This window comes from Colias philodice, chromosome 26 (genome assembly GCF_061535455.1).
Source record: "Colias philodice isolate Cphi_HAF_F1 chromosome 26, ilColPhil1 Martin Lab GWU primary, whole genome shotgun sequence".
Lineage (NCBI taxonomy): Eukaryota > Metazoa > Arthropoda > Insecta > Lepidoptera > Pieridae > Colias > Colias philodice.
The window spans coordinates 3916901-3939793 of record NC_143111.1 but is presented as its reverse complement, the minus strand read 5'-3'; the positions used below and the strand labels follow the sequence as shown (position 1 = coordinate 3939793).

At 34.9% G+C, this 22893-nt stretch overlaps 2 protein-coding genes and 1 non-coding gene across 6 annotated transcripts in view; 2 read left to right on the top strand and 1 right to left on the bottom strand.

Annotated features, from left to right (window-relative positions):
• Window positions 1-4601, top strand: part of lilli (AF4/FMR2 family member lilliputian) — a 203415-nt gene extending 198814 nt beyond the window's left edge. For all 4 annotated transcript variants that reach the window (XM_089711138.1, XM_089711136.1, XM_089711135.1 and 1 more), the window contains exons 20-21: window positions 457-682; window positions 1214-4601. In XM_089711138.1, the coding sequence (XP_089567264.1) occupies window positions 457-682; window positions 1214-1329 (342 nt within the window). In that variant the 3' untranslated portion in view covers window positions 1330-4601. The remainder of the gene's footprint in view (window positions 1-456; window positions 683-1213) is intronic.
• A 4130-nt stretch (window positions 4602-8731) lies between these two features.
• l(1)G0020 (RNA cytidine acetyltransferase l(1)G0020) lies at window positions 8732-22307 on the bottom strand. The gene is made up of 18 exons (XM_089711149.1): window positions 22080-22307; window positions 21861-21955; window positions 21552-21711; window positions 19362-19498; window positions 18842-19004; window positions 18316-18458; window positions 17685-17961; window positions 16847-17062; window positions 16145-16372; window positions 15113-15258; window positions 14562-14709; window positions 13620-13762; window positions 13134-13271; window positions 12357-12553; window positions 11053-11222; window positions 10427-10669; window positions 9489-9628; window positions 8732-8855 (listed from the first exon to the last, which is right to left on the bottom strand). The coding sequence occupies exons 1-18, from the start codon at window positions 22185-22187 to the stop codon at window positions 8756-8758; spliced, it is 2952 nt and encodes a 983-aa protein (XP_089567275.1). The 5' UTR covers window positions 22188-22307; the 3' UTR covers window positions 8732-8755.
• On the top strand, window positions 17300-17372 carry TRNAK-CUU (transfer RNA lysine (anticodon CUU)). Its single transcript has one exon. It is a non-coding gene; the product is annotated as a tRNA-Lys (tRNA).
• Window positions 22308-22893: the final 586 nt, after the last annotated feature.

Sequence of the window (22893 nt, the reverse complement as noted above, 5' to 3'; positions counted from 1 at the left end):
AGCCAAAACAAAATCAAAACTTAATTTAAAACTGAACTCGTAACAAAAAGTCAACAAAAACAAAGGGTACAACTTTCGTGCACGTAAGTGTAATCGGGAGCGAACGGAACGTAGACGCGGTGCGGGAGGCAAGGGTCGACTGACGCACCAATAGCGAGTCGTGATCGGCGCTACGTTATACCCCGCGTCCCGCTTGACCACCAAAGAGACCTAAAGAACGACTTCTGCGCATCTAACGACTCTTGCCAAGTTACGTGCCGGGGACTGTAATTAATAACTCAGGCCCCGGAATCACAGACACAATAGAAAATCTCTTGTTTTGTGGACCGATCGGGCCGTTCGGGGCTAATAAAATTAATTATTAATAAAATTTAATATTGAATTTGATATTTTAGTTTTATAGCATACAAATGATCGATCTTTTTTAAATTTTTTTTACATAATGTTTGTCTATAGCCCGCATGCGCGGAGTCGGTGTCCCCTCTGTCCCCCACGCCGTCCCCCGCGGGCTCGGTGGGGTCGGGCGGCTCCGCGTCGAGCGGCTACTGCTCGCTCGCGCACGCCGTGCCCGCGCACGCGCACCACGCGCTGCTGCAGCTCACCAAGTACTACACCTTCCTGTACGTCGCGCACGATCTGTGGGAGCAGGCCGATTGTTTGTGCCGGCTGAGGCCTAACCAGGGTGAGTGCACACATACACACAGACACATACACATAGACACATACACGCACACAAATATACATAATAATAATTCAAGCGTAGAGTGAACAGGTACCGTCTAGTGAAGCGCGTTCGATCTCAGATCATATTTCAGCGTAACATCAAGCGAAATTGTGGTCAAGCGCTTCCCTATACCTAATAAAAAAATACATACCAAACACACGTAAACATAGTGCATAAACACATACAACTTCACACAAATGTGAACTGCAGGCCGAATAACGCAAGCGCAATCTTAACAACATCACCAAATGCCGCGGGGATGCAGTTACTAATCTTTAAACCCAAAACTTCAACACAATATCGCGTCACAATATCACATGAGCACATAACATAAAGTAGCTTAATTAATATACCTACGAGTTAATATGTTAAAGTTAAAGTTATGAGAAAGACTCATAAATCATGCAAATAGTTAAATAAAATGAAATAATTTTTAAATTTTACATTTTTATACACATTTTTCTATAACAAACGTTTCTCCTTCCGCAGATCTGTTCATAGCGGTGGACCGCAAGTGCGGGCCACTCACGCTGTTCTCCACGTTCCGTCACCTGGTGCAGTACGTGCGTTACGCGATCTCGCTGCTCAAGAACGCGCCGCAGTGACCACGCGCCGGCCCGCGCCCGTGACCGTGACCGCGACCGTGACCGTGACCGCGACCGTGACCGCGCTCGTGACCGTGACCGTGACCGCGACCGTGCTCGTGACCGTGACCGTGACCGTTCCCGCCACGCGCGCTCGCACCGCAGTGCCCATGACGCGGTCACGTGTCACGTTTCTTGAAGACATTCCAACGTGGTAACGTTTTACCAGATGCAGAGTTCGCGGATGAATTTTGTTGGACAATCGGACAGTGAAATTGTTGTTTTTTTTTTGTATAATTTGTGTCATTGAATAAGAAGCATTAATGATGCGAGTTGTCTCTCTCTATATGGCATAGTATTGATATCCTTGTTTCTTTTTAACTGTAAAGGAAACAGGATAGTGATATGAGCGAGCGAGATGACTTTGGCTTTCATTTTTGATTCTACGCTATAATGTTATGAAAGAAATTTGTAATTCACTTTTTTTATGATTTCTTGTTTTAGACGGATGTGTTACTACTGTTTTGTGTATTTTTTCGTGATGAAAGTATACTTGAGATAATTCTACAGTGTTGATAAAGCACTACTTGTAAAGCGCAACGGGTGATTTTAACTTCTTGATTGAAATTCTAAATACGTGGTTAAGAACCAAGAAAACAACGTAATATAATTATTATTACATGAGTTTCCAACTCGTTCATGGATTCCTAATATGAAATTCTGCATAGCAATAATGACCTATTCGAAACGTCATAGATCAAAGCGTATATGATTTTATTTGAGAATTTGTAATAATATTTTTTATTAAGATTTATTATATAGATGTGTGGTAAAATTTAAAATAAAACTAGTTTTTTAAACAGTTATGCATGACGGCACTCGCAATGTTGATTGGTACATTCAGCAATCAAATCAATGAAGGAAATTAATAATATAATGATCAATTCATTTTATTTTTGTTAGATTACAATAATCGACTTTATTATGATTCATATTTCGTTTTCGAATTGTGAAAAACGGCGAAGAACTAAATTATTTGGACAAAACCGGATCAAATAGAGAATTGTTTGAGCAAATCTATCCTCTTAGCTTGAAAGCGATGGAAGTTGTCGCAGGAATTGAACCTGTAACACGCGTTGTTCTTTAGTGCGTCAGATGTTTGCAATAATTATAAAGTAGTCATAGTAAACGCGATATTTTATAAATAAATTTAAAAAGATCCTTTTTTTACGCGATAGAGTAATCATATCTTGAATCATTTACATAATTTTTAATGTGACTAAGAGGTGATACCGGTTCGGTATCGACAAAATCGGATGTGGGCCAATCGATAAATATCTATACTTTAATATGGGAACACTCGGTAGTTTTTCATGGAAGTCGGCTTGATGTTTTAAAGGGAAATTGAACAATATTTTTTTTACATTTCGCTTCGTGAACAATTATTATTTAATGTGACCTAATGTAATTTTATGGTCATTTTCACATATCAATTGATTAAAATCAACAATGGCGGAAATCGATTATGATTAAATTTTATTTCTTCCGATATATGCAAACACATTTATAAAGACAATAAATTAAAATAATAAAGGTATTCAGTCGTCTAGAATCGCTAGCGTTCGCAGTAGCGCAGTAACAGAGAGTAGCGTCGGGTATTACGCTAGTTAATATATAATTCGAACAAATGGTAAAGTGCAAATTTCTAATGAAACTACGAAGAGTACAAGTTATTCTAAAGACGGTCGTCGCGATCATTTCAGATGAAACAAATATCCGTAACACCAATTTATATTTCTCTCGGTTGTTTATCAAATTTATGTTGTGATTGTAAATACATTATATAATTATATTATACATTTTGTAATGAATATACATGTTAGTGCCAGATAGGTTTTTGTATGAACGTTTACAGTAAGAGATAGAACGCGTGCGTGTCTCCCGTCGGGTCATGTTGGGGATATAGGTGAGAAAGTCGGAAACGGATAATCGGATATTTGTGTAATCTATGTCTTCAAGATCAGACACGCAGACACGCACGCACGCGCGTGAGCGACTCGAACTTTTGTGGACAAAAATTACAAAATTTGTTGTTAATAAGCGAGATGCCTTGTATATAGTATATCGTAAGTGACTAAGAAATGTAGTTTTCAATCTATATTTTAATTTATATGTAAACTATATTTATAGCTAAGCGGACAAGGAATAATGTAATAACGTTTTCGGTAAGGGACGAGGTACGTGCGGCCGCGACTCGAGAGGAGCTTGCAGCGTTCGATTTAGTGTAATTTAGTGTAAAGTGGCGCCAGTGGGCGGGCCAGTGTGTGGGCTAGTGTGTGGGCCAGTGGGCGGGCTAGTGTGTGGGCTAGAGGCCGGGCCAGTGGGTGGGCCAGCGGCTGGCGCCAGCGAGACGACACTCGCCAGTTACCGGACGCGCCAGCGCTGCACTTCTCTACTTAACTCTTATTTATTGCGCCCTCACTTTCGGAACCTCGCTCGAACTCATCGAACACGCGTCAGAACCCCGATCGGTACTTACTATATGCACAAATTATTTATAATTTATTTATTATGTCGATGCGTAATTTATTTTGACGAGTGGTTAGCGAAGTTTACTTAACGGGTCGGCGCGGGGAAGCGTCGAGATCGAGAGATGCATTGCCAAATATCGAGTGCCTTGCGATCATCACTTTTTTATATTATTATATTTGACATATTGTAAGTACTTTAACCTAGTTTTTTTTTTTTCAAAATTTTTATTACATCTCGTTTTGAAACTCGCATTTATGTACTTGTTGAGACGTTTTTTTAGTTCTTAATTTTAGTTGTCGTACGAAATTCTTGTTGCTTCTTTTTATTTTTAGGCGTATGTATTTGATTTATTTTTTATGTCGACAATATTATTATCGTAGGAATGATTTTAATCGAAGTAATACTAAAATATATCGCTTCATTATGTATTCGCACTTGAATCGATCGTTTATCGGTTTATTATTTTAATCTCAAATCCCTAATATTGACACCAAATTTTAATTGACAATTAATTGTATAGCGAAGTTAGCGATATGGCGCCGGTTGGGAGCGAGAGGTGATTGTTTTAGGAAATTGTAAAATACTGTTTTTTATTACTCTTTCATTTAAGTAGTATCTTGTGTTGATAGCGTGTATAATTTGTTTTTTTTTTACATATGATTTAAGTAAATATGTATAAATTTGTTTTTCCTTAATTTTATTATTTGTGTAACCTATGTTATTATTGAAGATAGAATACATTAATTTTTATGTATATATTATTTTTGGTTGTTTTTTTTCCTTTCCTACACGCGGCATGGAATCGGGCTGCCATTGAATTATGATAGTCAATTTAGTGGTAAGTGTCGGGGAACCCCCCATACCTCATAGAGAAGCAATGCTAGGTGTAACATAGCGGTGCGCTTAAGTTCGTAGCGTAATGCCGTTGTCAATTTTGTTACTGGTAATATTGAATATACACAAACACCTGCGGTCTTACTTATAAAATGTTACCCATTCGCTAAGCAATGGATTAGTTATTGCAATAACCTGTCTTGTTTTTATGATTGACGTTTCATGTGAGCAAGAGCAGGACAAAGCTATAGTAGAAAATGGTAGAAATTTATCCATTGTTTAACTTTTTATAAGTAAGGCCGATGTTCTCAGGTGAAACTAAATAATATGAAAGTTTATTTAAAACTACATTAACACTGAACACAATACTGTTGGTTTTTAGTCAAAACACGTTATATTTCCTTAATCATAGACAAATCATTGCTATGAATGCCAGTAAAGATACAAATATGGTCGATATTTAGTCAATTTCAATAGAAATTTCGATATCGTGAACCTGAGAGCAATCAATTTAAAAATAAGCCTTACGCTTAATGCAATATAGTTTTAGTAACACAAGCCACAAATGCCTTATTGCAGTGTCTTTTCATAACTGCCACAGTAGGATAAAGCATATTACTTATATAATTCAGTACCGTTGAGGCAAAACAGAGTTTAATGAAATTGTAGCTTCATAACAATTTACAACAGAGTTGTTGAATCTTTAAACAGACCTTTAACTGCATACAATATATATTCTATTTATGATAATGAAAACATTTTTAACCATAGAGTTACCCATGAATATTTGCTAATAAATTCAACCAGGCGCAAAAAAAGTCATGCCAGAAAACGGTACTGAATTCAAATAAATATTTTAGCAATATTATGAGCAACGGAAATATTATATTTTTAGTAGTAGTTCGCATCGAGATCGTTAATACAGTAGATCGCTGCAAGCTCGTATATATTTTTAAACCTAATCATTTTGTGACATGGAAGTCACCGATTTTGCGACTAGATATGGCAAGGCATCGAAAACATTTTCTATAACGATTTCTCATTTTATTATTATTTCACATACATTTACGTCTCAAAAACTACAAGCAGACAGTATATTTGGACCTATCTAGTCGCGTTAGCTTAGAGATACAAAATTAAGGGCTAAATTAAGCAAGTTTGACACGAAACGCTTTGTATACGATAGATAAGTTACACGAGCGGAGTCACGACACCACAGAATACTTATCAGCGATTATAAGAGAATGAGGAGACAGGAAGAAAATAGTACCTTAATTATGGAAGCAAATAAATTCTAACGATGCGTGTATAAATAATGTAAGGATATAACAGTTTGTTTGCTTCGATATGCAAGATACTTTGACTTATGATCCCATATGTCATGTAATACGCGACAAGAAACGAGTTGATTCATTATATACAGGCAAAAATTGTATTGTTTTCTGTTTTACGAAGTATGTATAAGCTGGTATAAATGAAAATCGATTTTATATTAACGTTAATTCAAGTTATATATAGATGCAACATTTTAAAAAGGCGCTTATAATAGTGATATAACCCAATATACTCATTTTGGGTTACAACTCAATAACACCATTACATTACCTACATAACATAAATATAATGTTATATTGTTAAGCTAAACGTTATTAATGATATTTTTACATTGATTTCATGTTAGATATATTATAAGTCGAATTCGGTGTGGATGTACCTAATAATAAGTTTTAAGTATCGATGTTTTAAATTCAAACGTAGTAACAGCTAGACGTGAACCTCGGACGAGAGGGGAATTGAATTCGTTTATTTTAGTATTAAATAAAGTTCAAAATGAAATTCAAATTGTGCCTTAGTGAAAAACGGAAACCTAATTTTATTTGGAGGTAATTGTATGGATATGAGGTAATGAAATATCGTTAAATATTCAAAAGGAAGTATCGCTGGCCGGCAGAACTAGCTCTCTTGTGAGTTGTCCTGGCACGACTCACGATACAAGATTCTTTATTAAGAAAACCCCTTTCTGAATACAGTTGACTCGATTGCAATAATATTTTGTTTTATTGGATGTTGTAACTGATTATTGATTATATTTACATAATTATTCAATATACGTAGATGAGTATGTATGTCGTAGCAATAATTTAAGCGTGGCAATAAGGTCTAGTGGTTTTGCTTTTGTGTCTTTGAATAAACGTATTAATAAGATGTATATTGTACTTTTCTCGTCCTCATTAGAGTACCGGATGCTGTAAACTGCTTCTAAACTAATTTCAAGTTTTAATATATAATTTTAATATTAATCCCACAAATTGGATTATAAGTAGAAAATTTTAATATTTCGATGTTCGTGTTCCAATTTTTTTGATTCGCTGGTGTTGTAGAACTTCTGTACTCGATCCGACCAAACGCTTGTGTAATGCTGGGTCCAAACTATGCGTTTGTAAGTTAAATTATAACAAAATTGTGTACTAAATGCGTTGTTTAGTTAATGATATGAATTAATTGAGAAATATTCGCTAAGTTTGGTCACAGCAGGAATCTGAACGCTTCGAGGTGATTCTTTTGTCCTGTAGTAAGTGTTTATAAACTCAAATACATTAGCATTATAAGACTAAGTGCCAACGCGACTCTTCTAAGTGCAATTCCTTCTCAATTACTTACCTCCGTATGTCATTATCATACTGTAGTGAAACTTCTTAGAAGGTCTGTGTACTGTATTAATTAAGGAATGTAAACAGGATACTGTTGTTTTCATTTTAACGAAAACATACTCAATTTATCGATGTAAACCATATTTTCATTGATGCATTCATTTTGCCTTAAAATTGTAGTACATTATTACAAAGCCGATTGCTCACTGTAATGAATCAAACAATATTGTAACTAAATTTTTCGAAACATCGAATGTCAAACGTTTGCTCCAGTTGCAGTGAGAGCGCGGCTTTAGAATCGCGGTATCCTGTAAAATGTCAAAGCACCGCTACTAAAAGCCAATACGAAACTAATTTTTGTAGTAGATGTTTTCTATACAATAGAGTGCACGGCTTTCGTCGTGTGATCAAGCTATGTGTAAGTCAATGTTTTACTGTTTTATCTGTGGGGTAGGAGCGGGAGGGGGGTGGGGGGGGGAACATCGCAGACGTCGGGCCGTACCGATTCCATTTTTAAAGTAGTGTGTGTAAACTAAATATAGTGTTAAATTGGTTACCACGCTCGTGTATCGAGCGTTAGACGAAAATATTATTTTTCTTAGATCACATTATATTGTAAAGTGGTAAATTATAGGAGTATGTGTGCGCGTGCGGCGGCGCCGGTCGCGGGGTGTCGAGTTACAAACAAATTGATATTTTTTTACGAGCGTCCCGTTTAACGCCGCCGCCGACCGAAGCAAGCGTATTTGTTATGTTTAAGAGGAAATATCTATTGTCTATTCCAAGGGTTGAATAACTACCGACACTTTTTTATATTACAATAATTATAGAAATTATTACTGATTTTGTGTTTTCTTTCTTGTTCCTTATGCTTCACACTGAGTTCCAATATACATAATATTTTATTCCTATAGTCTATGATCTAAATTCTAAGGCATCTCTGCTCTCATAATCTCATACCTAAGTAAATAATACATTTCATTTTTGAATGATCAATGATCAATTGCTAAAATCATAAGAGTGCACTGTGCATTACATGTTCATATGAACTTATAAATTATGATTATGTCTCACGCTGCTCACATGTTAGTTGTTCAATTAAGCTAACAACTGATCACTGATTTGTAAATTTTTGGATTTGAAAATAAAATGATGAAGATTTATTAAATTCAATGAATGCTGTCGCGTACGGTGTATCAAACGAACATAGAGCTAGAGCAAGAGCATTCTTTCGTGATATTTTAATGCAAACGCATTCAGTGTTGTTCAGTATAAGAACATTGCATAGTATCTTTTCGAACGCACTTAGAACAACGAGTTAGAATGAGCATTCGCTCGTTTGATGTAAGAAGCTTTGGTATCATTAATATATTATAATCTAATGGTAGGAACAAACAAATAAAACATTTGTATAATAATTGACATATTTATTAAACTTTATTTCGCACGTGTTTCTTTTTCTTCTTATTTGCGTGCGACTCGATCAGATCGTCGATCTCTTTGCTGTCGTCGCCGAGACGCTTCTCTCCACTGAAAAAAAAAAGGTAACTTTAAAGTGTTTTCAATTTAATTTCAAAATGTAAACGCGTAGCTTGTGAATCTTACACATGAATTACAATTATTGATAAAACATATATTTTCATAATTTATAACCAATTGATGCTTTAAGTTCTTATCAAAATATTATAAAGAGGTCTTTTATACATATGTACATATTGAAAGACTTACAATAATTGATATTTTCGCCGGACTACTTATTGTTTCATTCTCTGAAGCTGCTCGACCGATTTTGATGTGAATATTCATTGGCAGATAATTTTGCGTATCCTGCCTTAATGTGTCCCAGGACATAACCCATAGATTAAAATAGCTAAGATTTATCTTGATATATGAAGAATCATGCTAAAATAAAATCATACACCTGGAAAACTACCCTCATTACTTGAGAAACCAAACCGTAACTTCAACTTGACATAAGTTATATATATGTACTAGCGGTCCGCCCCGGCTTCGCCCGTGGTACCTACATGTTTAACTATCCTCTCTCAAGTTGGATCGAACTGCACATGGTGTGCGAATTTTATTATAATCGGTTAAGTGGTTTAGGAGTCCATTGAGGACAAACATTGTGACACGAGATTTATATATATTAAGATAACTTACCTTTTAACAGACACAAGATGTTTCTGCGAAGATGTGTTCAATGCTTTCCCCCAGTCTAGATCACTGCCCTTAATGCTGTACTGCCGCAGATCTTCACCCATTAATCGAGATAATTCCTTCCGCTGTTTTCTTTCTAAGTCCTGTGGAAGATATTTTCTTGAGTCTTCTCGTTTTACTTTTATATATTTTTAATTTTGAAGTAAATAATTCTACATTAGGTACTTATTAGAGTTCAGTAAGGTTACTATTAAGAAAGACCGCCTCCTTGGTACAGTGGTTGACGCGTGAGCGTAGCACCGAAGGGTCCTGGGTTCGATTCCCGGTGGAGACGAAGAAAAAAAAATATCTTGGTCTGGCAGGACACAGAAGGCTAACCTACTTGTCCCTGAAGAAAATCGATCAGTGAAACAGATGTATAATATAAGTATCTGCCCCTTACCCCACTAGGGGACATGGGAATAAAGATGACTATTAAGAAATCTTTGTCCAAAATTCAATAACTACGAAAAAAATTGATGTAGGGTTTACTGTATAGTTATAATTTACTGGGTTAGTTGTTGTGTGTTGTTAGACGTATCTACAAATGATAATGAAGATCCATTTTAGAGTTTAACTATGACTTAATTCAAAATGAAATATACTTATGAAAATATAACTAGAACAATTACTACATAATGTAAGACTAATGATAAACAATGTCGCTTTTACCACCCATTATTACTGTATATTTTAATGAAATATACTTATGAAAATGTAACTTGAACAATAACTACATAAGGACTATGTTGTTTTTGCCAACCATTACTAATGTATATTTTAAAGTGATATTTCATAATTTTAAAGTATAAAAGAGTTTCAAAAATCAAACACCATTTCTCACATCACAATTTATTCCTAATCTTCCACACTACATACACGCAACAACAAACTGCTACTACCTTAGCGGCCTTCGTCAATTCTTCTTGCAGACTCTGCTTTATTCCTTCTGTTTTCACATCTGCCGTCTTATCTTCTATTCCGATTTCTTTAGCGACCGTATTTTCTAGAATTCCGTTGAGAGCAGAGTTAATTTTCTTGCAGGCTTCGTAGAATTTGGCTAGAATTTGTGAGCCTGGGAGACCTAACTCGCTCGCTATGTCGTCTACGTCTTTCATTTGGAAGCCCATTGCTATAAACAGGACCTATGGAAAGAAGAAAAGATTGAGAAAACTTTTTTATAAATTAATAAAAACTTAAATACGAGATTTTGTCTTTGATTACTCTTTCCGTCACATACATTTAATATTTATACTATAGTACAATTACGAATAATCAAATTTTTATTTATGAAAACAATTTTTTATGTTAGTTTATTACGAGTTCATTTTACATGAGAAAACATCACGTTTTATATACAACGAGGGGATGATTTGATGTTTGAATGATTTTAATCGTGAGAAAATTTTAAAGAATAGAAAAAAATCGATCTGATTGATGACTCTCTGATTTTAATAATTCTTTCACCAGTGTAAAACTACGTAATCCCTAAAATATTAGACAACAGAGACAAACAAACAAAAATTACCTGTTGCACAGCGTCCAACTTGAGTTTGACACTGGTATGGAATATAATATTAGCTAATGGCGCCAGTAGATCGGTGATAAGCCGATAGTCGGCTTGCTGGCGACTGTACGCCTCTATGCGAGACAGATCGTGGCCTGAGAGGTGTTGGCTGATTAGCTCTTTTGTTAGCTCTGTGGAGGAAATAGGTAGTTTTAGGCGATTAACACACGGTGCCGCGTCCCGCCGCGGTTGGCGGTGAAGCGGTTCTCAAGTTGCATTGGCTTCTATTAAATCCGTTGATACCAAACACACATACACCGCCCGACCGCGCGGTCGAACGGTCCGTTCCTCGTAGGGATTCACTGCCAACCGCCGCGGTGCGCGGTGCCGTGTGTTAATCGCCTAAGTGTGTAAATAGGTAATAGTGTGTAATAGGTAGTTTTAGTTTTAGTGTGAAATTATAATATAATATTTAATAATTTATATATCTGGAATTAAATATGATGATACTGATATTATGAAAATATGATGATATCAGTATCATAATTTTTTTAAAAGTTACGTAACAGCTATTTCAATGAAAATGAAACACTTAAAATACAAAAATTTAGTATCACTCTTATGGCCGATTTTTCAATTTTTGGATAAAACTTATCCGTCCAATAAAGTATTACACGATAATATTTAAATGTCACGTAAACTGTCAAATACGGGCAATTAGAATACGTTTTTAAAATGGAAGTTTTATACATAATTCGACGTATAAGTTTTATCCAAGCATTGAAAAATCGACCCTTGGTGTATGTAATAAAATGTAGAATTAAAATATGATATTTAAAAATGTATGTATTTGGAAATAAATATGATTCTGATATTGTATACAATATTTTAAAAGTTGCGAAAGTAGCTTTTAAAAGCTACTTTCGCAACTTTTTTCAAAATAATTTAAACTAAGTATTTCAACAGGTCTGTGCACCTTCACGCTGTTATTCAGAAGAACAGTCAGCGCGAATGTTTTACTTTTATTCACATCAAATTCAACGTCTACGTCAATATCAATGGCTACCTAGACAATATTAATGTCTCAGCGTCACTCGTTCTCAGCATTATTCCAACCAATATCAGCGTCAGCGTCACTATTACCGCCACTGTCACTATAACTATCACAGTCACAGCTTCAGCGACAGTCACAGTCAGTATCAGCGTCACTCACCAGGCTTATCAACTTTCACGCTGTCATTCAGCAGCGAGGTCAGTCAGATGTCAATATTAGTGTCACTGTCAATATCAAAGTCATTATTATTATAAGTCTCAGCGTCACTCACCAGGCTTGTCCACCTTGACGCTGTCATTCAGCAGCGTGGTCAGCGCTATCGCAGCGGGCAGCTTGCGGAAGGCCCTGGCCAGTAAACGTGAGAACCGCTGGCGGAAGTCCCGGCTGTACGCTGCGAGCCACTCGGCGCTGGCTAGCGTTCTCAGCATTATGCAGGAATGCTCGCCGGTTAGCTCGTTCGCTTTTTGGCTGGAAATAAATAAATACATAAATAATTTCTGTAATAGTGTTAACCACTGTACGAAGAGCGGAACCTCCTGACACAAGCATTTTATTTGCTTACTAGGAGTGTTCCAATCACTAATTTGTTTAAGACCTAATGTAAAGAAAAGAAATAAAAGAATTTGAATTTGAATTTGACATATTTGAGGACATCTTTTATACACGGCACGATTGATTTATTATTTTAATGATGTTAAAAAAATAATTCTGAAAAAATTATGTACTATAAGCAAGAAGATTCACAATCGACTATTATAAGGTGGTCAAAAATGATCGAGCGGCATTCCGGCGAATGTCATTAACATTTTATACATAAAACTGAAATAATAGAATAAATTGAATAAATTGCTCTAGCAGGATCACGGATGGCGAAATTGGTCAGGCGTCCGTCCCAGATTGGCTGAAAGGATGCGGGTTCGAAACCCACCTTGTGATCGAATTTTTCTATTCTTTAAAAAATTATATTTATAAAGGATTTGATTGTAGCAGTTATGTTTAAATTATATAGTAACAGGAATTGTAAGTATGGATAGATTCGTAAACTTACCTCAAATAAACAGGCACGTATTTCTGCGATTTCCAGAACTTGAGCAGATCCTCGGTTAGACCAAAGCTTGTTCCTAGGTAATCTAAATGTTCTGCCCTCACTTCTGTTAAACGACGCAGTAGTGTAGGCGGCTTGGCTCTGAAATAATTTATATTGAGTGTTACGTATTATGTATCATTTATAATAAGACAAAATCTATAAGAAAGTATCTGCCAGTAATATTCAAATCAAATTAATTTTGAAAATCTGGAGTATACAAAATTTATTTTAAAAGTAATAAATGTGTGAATTTTAATTCCTCATTGTCTGTTTACAGCACAGCTTATTTAAGAAGCCTTTAAGATCAAAATAAAGAAACAACATTCACTCAAAAGAAATTCAGAATTGGAATTGCATAACAAACCTAGTATCTTTAAAAAGGCAATTAAAGAACATTTACTCAAATTTTATTAATGAAACTGCATTTCAAACTATATCTACACTTACCTAGGCACTATAGTCTCTGTCTGCAGCGAGTCATTCTGTCCGTCTGTTTGTTCGTCATCATCACTTTGAGTCTCGTCTAAACACGGGATATCTCCGGAGTAATAAGCCGCTAGTTGTTGTAACGCACGCTTGCCATAACCCATCTGTGAATGTAGTGTTTAGAATTGTTTATTGGAGGAATAAATGTATTTTTATTGCATATTGTGTTTTATTTGAAATATACCCTTCTATCATTAACAACCAGCGACAGACATTTGCGAATACTCCTAGAAGTAATGACATCTCAATTTTGCTTTAAATGTTTCAGTATTATTTATTTTTCATTTATTTGGGCAACACATTTGAGACATTTTAAAGTTCGTCTTTCTGTATAGGTATTATAATAGCTAGTTGCTAATAATCGAAGCAAAATACCTTTTCAAAAACCATCAATTTCACAATTATAAGGCTTGATGAAATTCCCAAAAATATGAAATTTTGTCTTTCTTACTTTGTATTATAACATGAACACAAGTATAGCCATTACACAACATACACATTTCAAAAATAAAATACATCATTTATTATAGTAATTCTTGGCCAAAAAGTAACGTGGTGGGGGAAGCTTGCGCATATAAAAATGTACTTAAACTTGATGCGCAAACTTTCCCCACCACGCTATACTTTTTGGCCAAGAAGTTTGCCGGGCGCTATATATGGTCTGATGATGATGATGAGATGATGATGATGAATAACACAACATAATATAAAAAAGACGGGTTGCACTCCGGGAGTGCCGGCAGAAGTGAAAACTTGATTATTAACGTTGAGCATGTTTGATCATCATCGCATTGCATCCGTCTTACGCTTTTGTGTCCTGACGCGAGTTTAAGATTTTATACCCAACGCCGCTAAAGAAGTTTTCACTTCAACATGAGCATATAAATTAGCACTCAATCTCACCCGTTGATACGAAGGATGTGTAGCTATCCTGACAATCCTAGCCCCGGATAACTTCGGGAAGTCCCGATCACCAAATTGTTCGCAAATATTCCACGGGATCAGATCACCTGCCGCTTTGCGACCGCGGCCCAGACTGTCTTTTACTGATCTGTTTGGAATAAAAGTTGTGGAACATTTGTCACTGGTCTATTCGCAATGTAAACATTGGTAAAATATATTTAAATAATCTTATTTAAATGTGTGTTAATGTAATATGATGACACATTAATGTTTTATGGTTCACTGGTCGGTTTTGTGTATGTTAGTGGAACGTGTTTCACTGGTCTGTTTGAAGTGAAAATAGTGGAATATATTTCAATGGTCAAACATTTAAACATTCAACTAAACTTCTGAAATATCTTTCACTGGTCTGTTTGATTTATAAACGTGTATTTTTTATGAGATATTTGTTTCTCATAGACATCAATTCTAATTATTCTAACATACATTGTTCTTTAATTACGTTATCCCATACAGTACAATTTCTTATAATATCCTTATTATCTACATACCTGTCCGATAAACTACCCTCCAAACACAGCTGAATAACACACAATACTTCAGGCATCGACGTGGCTTTAGGTGGAGTTGGTGCGAGTAACACGAATAGGCAATGCGCAGGCGCATCGGCTAACAGTTGCAGGTCGTTGGGACTGTTCTGTGGATTAATGTTTTTATTGTATTACAATATGTTACAAAAATATGTCTATACTAGCGTTCCGCCCGCGGCTTCACTCGCAAAGAAAAACCCGCCTAGTTCTCGTTCCCGTGGGATTTCCGGGATAAAACCTATCCTATGTGTTCCAAGTTACTCTCTATATGTGTGCTAAATTTCATTGTAATCGGTTCATTAGTATTTGCGTGAAAGAGTAAAAAACATACACATACACGTTCATCCTCACAAACTTTCGCATTTATAATATTAGTAGGACTAGTAGGAAGTAGGATTAGTACAAAAATTTATGCAGTATTTACAGTCACGATGCAGAATAACTACCTACAATCACAAAAAAAAATCTCTTACAAATCCTTGTTTTTTAGTTTTCTACAACTACCCTCATTTCTTTTTTTTTGCGACATAAATGTACCTTATAGTGGCTAGCCACGTATATAGCCACCAATCTATGCAAGAATGCTTCAGCAGCTTTATGATAGCAGAACAACGCATCCCTGTTGACCCACAGCAGTTCACAAGCGGCGGGACCGGGCATATATAGCTTAGCTTATCTATTTTTCTACAACTACCCTAAATAAATCTACTTTATAGCTTGATACATACTTGTATATACTGCCCCGTATCAATGCAGGAAAGTTTCAGTCACTATAACAATATTTTCTACGACTACCCTCATTTTTATCGTTTTTTTTTTTGAAGTGAAACTTCTTTATCGGGGTTGGACAAAAATTTAGTGTAACATTTTTGCGGTACGCCGTACGCGTGAAATTTTTGCGTTACGCCATACTCGTGACATTTTTAAGGTCATAAAGAAGTTTCACTTCTTACGTGCGTACTCTAGTACACGCATACATTTTTTTTTAATTACCTTATAGTGACTAGCCACGTATATAGCCACCAATCTATGCAGAAATGCTTCAGCAGCCTTATGATAGCAGAATAACGCATCCCTGTTAACCCGCAGTAGCTCACAAGCTGCGGGGGGCGGAGCACCCGCGCCCGGGCTCGGGGGCGGAGCCTCCAAACACAGGAGGGAGTTTAGCCAACGCTCTATTGCGTCGCCGGCGCGGTAACGGATTGGCTCTTCGAGTTTTATCTGAAAGATAAATTTTAAATTAGTATTTTTTTTGAAGTGAAAACTTCTTTAGCGGCGTTGAGCACTTTTTCTGTTATGGGTATAAAATCTTAAACTCACGTTAGGACACGTGACCTGATCGAAAAAGCGTAAGACGGATACCATTCCAAAATATCAAACATGCTCAACGTTAATAATCAAGTTTTCACTTCTGCCGGCACTCCCCCAGTGCAACCCGTCTTTTTTTTTTTAATTTGGCACACCAACAATAAATACATTTGACAATGATAAAATTAACATTATTAATTAATTAATATTATGCACTATCAATAAAAGGTGTACACAGCATTTACAATAGTTTACTTTTAGTATTGCTTTACATTCTTGCTTATCCTGCTAATTTCCGCTATATAAAAAAATCCACTATTTACTGCTAGGATAGGTCGTTTGGACCATTTTTCCCACAAAAAATACAAAAAAATGCAAAAAACTTACCGGTGGTGGAGCATTATGTTCAGCCTGTAGCTTTGAGAACAGTTTGAGCGACAACGCCCTCCCTGTACCTTCATACCCCGCTACAGTAGAAGATAACAAGGCTAGTGGTGCTTTATTAGCAGCAGCTGATACGTGTTCTAAGGGAATGGCGGCCGCTTCGTCTACTAAGACAAGATCTGCGGCGGATAGGAGGGAATGGTCGTCTGGTGTTATGTACTGGAATAAACAAAAAAATTGATAAAAAAAAGGATTTTTTTTAGTTGATTAATATTTTACTATAAAAATCTCCTATAATCCTCTCGCGTACCGTGATGATAATATCTACCCTATTTTAATATACTATGGTATCACTACAATTAAAAAAACAACTTGTACATACAAAAAAAAGTTACTGAAACAATGCCAAGGAATGTCGTGTTTAACGAGAACGATAATTTCATTTTAAAGGGACATGCCCGGCTAGCTCAGTCGGTAGAGCATGAGACTCTTAATCTCAGGGTCGTGGGTTCGAGCCCCACGTTGGGCGACACAATTTTTTTATTATTTTATTTCACGTAATTTTTTAATTTTTCAAGATTTCTTTAAACATTATAATATATTATATGTATACATTATACAATCAATATAATATAATTTGTAAGCGATTTTTTTATGGAATAAAATTATATCAACATTTTTTTCAAAATGCGGTATTTATACATAAAAAACACTTTTAATTTAAAATCATCCTGATATTGTAACCACTTCACCTTCGAAAATAAATTATGACATGATTGACGTATTTTCTACCAAAAAGGTATCAAGTACTAACATACTAAAAAAATAAACACCACAATACCTGAATAGTCTGCCTAGAATTCCTGGCAACATTGATCCTCACGATCGCCTTCTTAAAATCTGGGTTAGTCGACCTGACAATATTATAATCTATGTGTTCTTGATACAAACAGGCATCTAGGCCTTTTAGCACAAACTCGAAGAGAGTAATCAAATTCTCTGGATGGGGGGATGTTACGTAGACGTTCACGTAGCCGAGTGCTACGGCGGCTGCTACGGCGAGACCTAGGCACGCTGACTTGCCTCTACCACGACTGGCTGTTAGGCAGTGTGGGGGCCTGCAATTTTAAAGTTTAGGAATTGAATTGGTGTATTTATTAATATTTATAAAGTTAATTTAACACTTATCTAGATGTTACAGTGATTTTAGGATTCTTGAAACTACTCAGGGAAATAGTTTAAATTCATTTTAAATACACACTTTGGTCTGCCAATGCAAAATTAGCATGTTAAAATGTTTCCTTGTACAAATTTGTATTTTATATCAACAACTTAAGGTTTCAAAAATGTTCAAGTTAAATCTTCAAATATCCAAAAATCATCAAAATCGGTTAACCAATTAATCAATTCCAACAAAACGTACAGATTTTCAGATTAATTCCATTATTTTTCCTTAAACACCAACCACATACCTGGATTGTTTATCAGCGAGTGTATTAATCAACGCTACGAGAGCGGAGGCCTGGTCGTAAGTTCTACAGAGCGCTACGAGAGGCCCGGCGGGAGGACTGTCTGATAACGAGGATACTAGCTCTGTTAGCTTGGGGTTTATACGCTGGAAGAGAATTAATTCATTATTTAAAGAATTGGTATTAGGCAAAAATTTGTCTGAGCCTTAATATACTAGTTAATAAAGAAAATACTTTTAAAATAAAAAAAATTGTACTTTTAATTCATACATACAGTTATGTGAAATACCTAAAATAAAATAAAATGAGAAAATTGGAATGGAATTAATTTCTACAGAAATAGTGTACTAAACTTATTCAAAATTATAATAATTGAATTAAAGTAAATTTTTTAATATAAATGAATTAATTTTTTATACAAACACTTTGAGGTTTGAATTTCGTCACATACTGACTACATACTAATATTATGAAACATACTATAGTTCAAATTATTATAATAAAAAATGTATTGAATATATTAACATACCTCTGGCACAGCATCCACTGGCTCTACTTGCGCAGTTTTCGAAGATATCGGCAATACATTCAAAGAATCATCTAGAACCAGGCAACGAGGATTATCCGCTAGAGAGAGAAGGAACCTCTCGTTAAATCTGTTTACCACTGTGTCATGTGCTTCTGTTTTAAATCTGGAATAAATTTAGTTTATATTATTTCTATTTTTCTATATTAAAAAAATTCAGTTACAACTTTATTGAAACTAGCATAGCCACCTTTTTATATTTTCTTATTAAAAGAAAAATACTTAGATAAAATTGAAATAAATGTTTCCAAAATTGGGATCCAACTTTACCTTCAATGTTCTGATGCATTAAAATGCATGCAAAGGGTATGATGATAAAATATGATGTTTAGTGAAATCTATTTCATCTGTACTATGTACTAAAATTTTAAGTATGATACACAAAGATCATTATTCCAATACAAAAAAATAAGTACTTAATTTATAATTAAAATATAAAAGCTTGCTTTTGCTATTTAATTACCTTTGATGAACATCCATAGTAATGGAATGTAGTTGCCTCAGAGAGTTCATTGATTTTAGCAAAAATATAATCAGTCCACCTCCTTCTACAGTTTCTATTGTTCTTGCCATTAAATTTGGAGTTAATGCTTCAAAATCCTGAAAAATAAGGAAAAATGAATACCATTTAGACTTATTATTGATCAATAACCTATATTATAATGTGTAAGTTCAAATTTAGAAACCATTAACAACAAAAACATAATAAATCTTTTTTTTTACTGAATACCAAGGAATTTGTTTATAATGACATCAAAGGGAAATAAAAAACCATAGAAATCTAAATAACAAGACACATAGAAGTGCTATAATGTCATAATTCATATGAAAACCGCTGTCGCCAAAATCAACACATTTAAACCGATAGCTAAACAGTACACACAAGTAAACTATGCCTTTTATTGGACAGCTTGATTTTAGTGAAAACTAACTTATATATTAAATTAAGCTTTTTAATATGTATCCTAACGCACGAATTTACGGTTTATTTTAGAATAACATCCCTAAGTATATGAGACATTTTGTTTCTTTTTGTTCCAATACGAAAAAATTCGGCTTTTCTACAACAGAAGTTGTCAATTTTCAATAGATATAACTTTGAACATAAACTCATAGAGATAAGGTTGAAATTTGTGTTAAACGTGTTAATCCCTCAGTCCCCGAATCACAGACACAATAGAAAATCTATTGTGTCGCGGCCCGATCGGGCCGCTCGGTGGTCAATGGGTTAATAAGAATGGTAGACTGTGTCATTCATTGTTATTTCGATTACTATGGTGACACTCGTAATACTTGTAAATATTCTATAATTTTAAGGAAAAACAGGCATTATTTCTAAAAAAGAAATATTTACCGATGATATTATTCCTTTATTAGTATAATTACAACTTGTGGAAGAATTTCCGCAGTGGGATATGCTGAAACACACCATGTTTATACACATACGTCTCCAGAGCAACTGAACAGTGACGAACACGCTGGTGTTGTGAAAGTCACCTGAGTGGCGACAAGGTCACGCGCGCTTACGACTTCTAGTGTCTTGTTATTTAGATTTCTATGTAAAAAACATATCATACTAAGCAGACTAATCTAATAATCTGCATAATAAAACTAACATTAAAATCTGAACATATCCATAATCTTCTTATATATAAAAATGAATCGCAAAATGTGTTGGTAAGCGCATAACTCGAGAACGGGTGGACCGATTTCGATAATTCTTTTTTTATTATATTCCTTGAAGTACGAGGATGGTTCTTATGTAGAGAAAACGTAAATATTAGGGATGTAACGATACCGATATTTTTTTATTAAATTCTTTCTTTTTCTTTTATGTTTTTGCATTGTATTCATATTGCATATTGTTTTATTTCTGTTTCTGTAATAGTATTAAGGAAGAGCGAAACCTCCTGACACAAGCATTTTATTTGTTTACTAGGAGTGTTCCAATCACAAATTTGTTTATGTAAAGGAAAGAAATAAATAATTTTGAATTTTTTTAATTTTTAACGTGATAACGTTTTTAAAATCGTTTTAGTCGGGTGACATGTTCATAAACTTGTGTCACACCAAAACCTCACGAGTGCGATCGCAGGTATAACGAGAGAGAGACGGACCGATCTCCCGTTTCATCTCGAGCGCTGCCACTGCATTATGTTATCACGTAAACATCTCGATCGTAAACCTACATTACAAACAACCAATTTTTTTGATATCAAATAATTCAAAAACCCGCGCCCAATGAACGATGCGGGAGGCCGCCCGCGCGTGCGCACTTTGTTTTCTGAAAAAACTCTACCAATAGTAAACTTTTATTAGGTACTGATTGTATGTGTATTACTTAAAGTTTAACTGACTTCGTAAAATAATAATACTAAAATAAATGGTTTTGTTGTTTTTTGATTAGGCATTTTTATTTAAAAGAATACGATTAACAGTTGTCTCTGTTAATTGTTGGTAACTTTTTATGCATAATTCACTATTCATTTTTCTACCAAGCCATCGATATCGGTATCGGTATCGGTATCGCCGATACATTACTACAAATATCGGTATCGGTATCGTATCGGCAAAATCATGTATCGTTACATCCCTAGTAAATATGTACCACGGGCGAAGCCGGGGCGGACCGCTAGTAATCAATAAAATGTACCTGTAACACACAGACTCCATATGTCTGACCAAGCATGGCATGACTCTCTGAGTAATATCTGCCATGGATTGTAGTAGCTACTCTAAACGCATCAAATAGTGATTCTTCGGACACCTCCAGTTTTCCTGCTGCAATCTTTTTTGCTCTTTTACGGCCATGGCTGAAAAAACACATTTTTTTTTTTTAATTGAGTCAATTATGTATGTGAAAAGTTAATAATATAATAAAACTCGGCTAATAACAGATTAAATCATTAAATATGACATGAGTAGTTGTGTATGTTTCAACCAAATTTAAAAATTAACTTACTTGCTTATAGCTTCATCTTTATTTTTATAGCACCATAGAACTGTCGGTCTTGCTTTGACTGTAGACTTTACCAACATATCATACAAGATTGGCACCTAAAAACAACACATGCATTAAAAATACATTCAAGTTCACAATGGTTTTATAGACTTTGTTTAGATTGAATATTGTGTTATTTATTTTTCAATTTTATACCAGCGAAACATAATAAAAACTTACTTGATCTCTACTTTTATCGCCAACGAGGAGTATCATGGTCCGATGGCCCAGTTTGACTCCATTCTCTATCATTACACGAATACGATTATCTATTTTCTTTTTAACCATTTTGTATATTAATATCAAGGTATTTTTTCAAATTATCTCGATATAAATCAACGTTTTATAACCTCAAAAACGCACGTCGGGATTGTTATGACTTTTCGATGTCAGTTCGCTTCGATCACTCGAATGACGAATCTCGATGTGACTTTGGCAATAGCATTTTTTGTTGCTATTTTAGAATATAGAAAATATATCCCTCACGTATTTTTTAACCATTGATATGTTAACTAAATTACTCGTTTTGCATAGTAATGAATTTTTTTTCAAATCTCCTTGCATATAAACCAAAATCTTTTGCGTATAAAGCAAAAACAGCCAACCTGTAATAAAAAAAGAATTTTAAAGTAACAGTCAGTTTCAAACAATACTTGATAAAAATAACTAAGAAAAATACCTAAATAAAAATCAAACAAAAATCTTGGTTATTCCTTACCTATTTCTAGTCTCAAATCTGTTTGGCACACAGGTTTGGCACCTTATTTGATTTGATACATATCAAACTCGGGTAAGTCCACTCCCCGCCAAAATTGAAATAACAATGGCGCCAATTTTGAATTGTAAAACTAAACCAGTGTCTACTTATCAAATTTAGGTAAGTCAATCGTATCTCTATTAAAATAAGGTTTAAAGTAGTCCGTTGACAGTGGTTTAGCAAACTCAGGCAAGTCCATTTCAACCAATCAGAGCGCAGTATGGCACTAAGATGGCT